At 48.9% G+C, this 1,360-nt stretch overlaps 1 protein-coding gene across 1 annotated transcript in view; it reads left to right on the top strand.

The window, feature by feature from the left end:
- LOC121345694 (peptidyl-prolyl cis-trans isomerase FKBP2-like) overlaps nt 1–1,216 on the top strand; it is a 6,427-nt gene extending 5,211 nt beyond the window's left edge. Inside the window, exon 4 of the mRNA XM_041422817.1 lies at nt 1,169–1,216. Within this exon, the coding sequence (XP_041278751.1) occupies nt 1,169–1,208 (40 nt within the window). The 3' untranslated portion in view covers nt 1,209–1,216. The remainder of the gene's footprint in view (nt 1–1,168) is intronic.
- The last annotated feature ends 144 nt before the right edge of the window (nt 1,217–1,360 follow it).

The following is a 1,360-nucleotide window of genomic DNA, read 5'->3' as shown; positions in this document are numbered from 1 at the left end:
GAAATGGGGGAGGGGAAATTCCCAGATTTTGGGGGGAATTCCCGGGATTTTGGGGCTCCAGGATTTTGGGGAGAACTCCCTGGATTTTGGGGGGATTTTTGGGGGGATTTTGGGGGTGAATTCCCTGGATTTTGAGGTGAATTCCCGGGATTTTGGGGTGAATTCCTGGGGTTTTGGGGTGAATTCCTGGGATTTTGGGGTGAATTATGCAGATTTTGGGGTGAATTCTGGACTTTCAGTGTGAATTCCCAGATTTTGGGACGAACTCCAGGATTTTGGGGTAAAATCCCAAGATTTTGGGGTTGAATTCAGGGAATTTTGGTGTTAATTCCCAGATTTTGGGGTGAGTTCAGCAAATTTTGGGGTCGAATTCTTGCGATTTTGGGCTGAATTCGGGGAATTTTGGGAACTTTTTTTTTTTTTTCCAAATTTTTTTTTATTTTTTATTGGGGTCCCAAAAATGGGGGGAGGGGGGGAAAAAATCCGAAAAAAAATCCCCCAAAACTGGGGGGAAAACCCCAAAAATGGCCCAAAAATTGGGAGGAGAACCCCAAAATTGGGGGGAAAAAAAACCAAAAAAAGACCCAAAAATGGGGGGCGGGGGAGACCCCAAAATTGGGGGGGGAAACCCCAAAAAATGACCCAAAAATTGTTGGGAGTGGGGGGAAACCCCAAAATTGGGGGGAAAAAACCCAAAAATGAGCCAAAAATGGGGGAGGGGAGACCCAAAAATTGGGGAGAAAAACCCAAAAAATTACCCAAAAATGGGGGGAAACCCCAAAATTGGGGGGAAAAAACCCAAAAATGAGCCAAAAATGGGGGAGGGGAGACCCCAAAATTGGGGGAAAAAACCCCAAAATTGGGGGGAAAAGCCCAAAAATGACCCAGAAAGGGGGGGGAGACCCCAAAATTGGGGGGAAAAGCCCAAAAATGACCCAGAAATGGGGGGGAGACCCCAAAATTGGGGGGGAAAACCCAAAAATGACCCAAAAATGGGGGGGAACCCCAAAATTGGGGGGAAAAACCCCAAAAATGGGGGGGGCAGACCCCAAAATTGGGGGAAAAAACCCAAAAATGGGGGAGGGGAGACCCCAAAATTGGGGGGAAATCCCCCAAAAATTGGGGGGATCCCCAAAACGAGCCCACTGACCCTGCCCATCCCCCCCAGGTTACGGGGACCGAGGGGCCCCCCCAAAAATCCCAGGTGAGCCCTGACCCCCCCCCGGGGGGATTTTGGGGTTGGGGGGATTTTTGGGGGGATTTTGGGGAATTCTGAGGGGAATTTTTGGGGGAATTTTTGGGGTCATTTTCTGTTGATTTTGGGGTGAATTGAAGGGAGATTTTTGGGGTGAATTTGGGG

Source organism: Onychostruthus taczanowskii, unplaced genomic scaffold (genome assembly GCF_017590055.1).
Source record: "Onychostruthus taczanowskii isolate IOZ18803 unplaced genomic scaffold, ASM1759005v1 scaffold749, whole genome shotgun sequence".
In the NCBI taxonomy this organism is placed as follows: domain Eukaryota; kingdom Metazoa; phylum Chordata; class Aves; order Passeriformes; family Passeridae; genus Onychostruthus; species Onychostruthus taczanowskii.
Note: the sequence above shows the minus strand (reverse complement) of the source record. Positions and strands in the feature narration are given on the sequence as shown.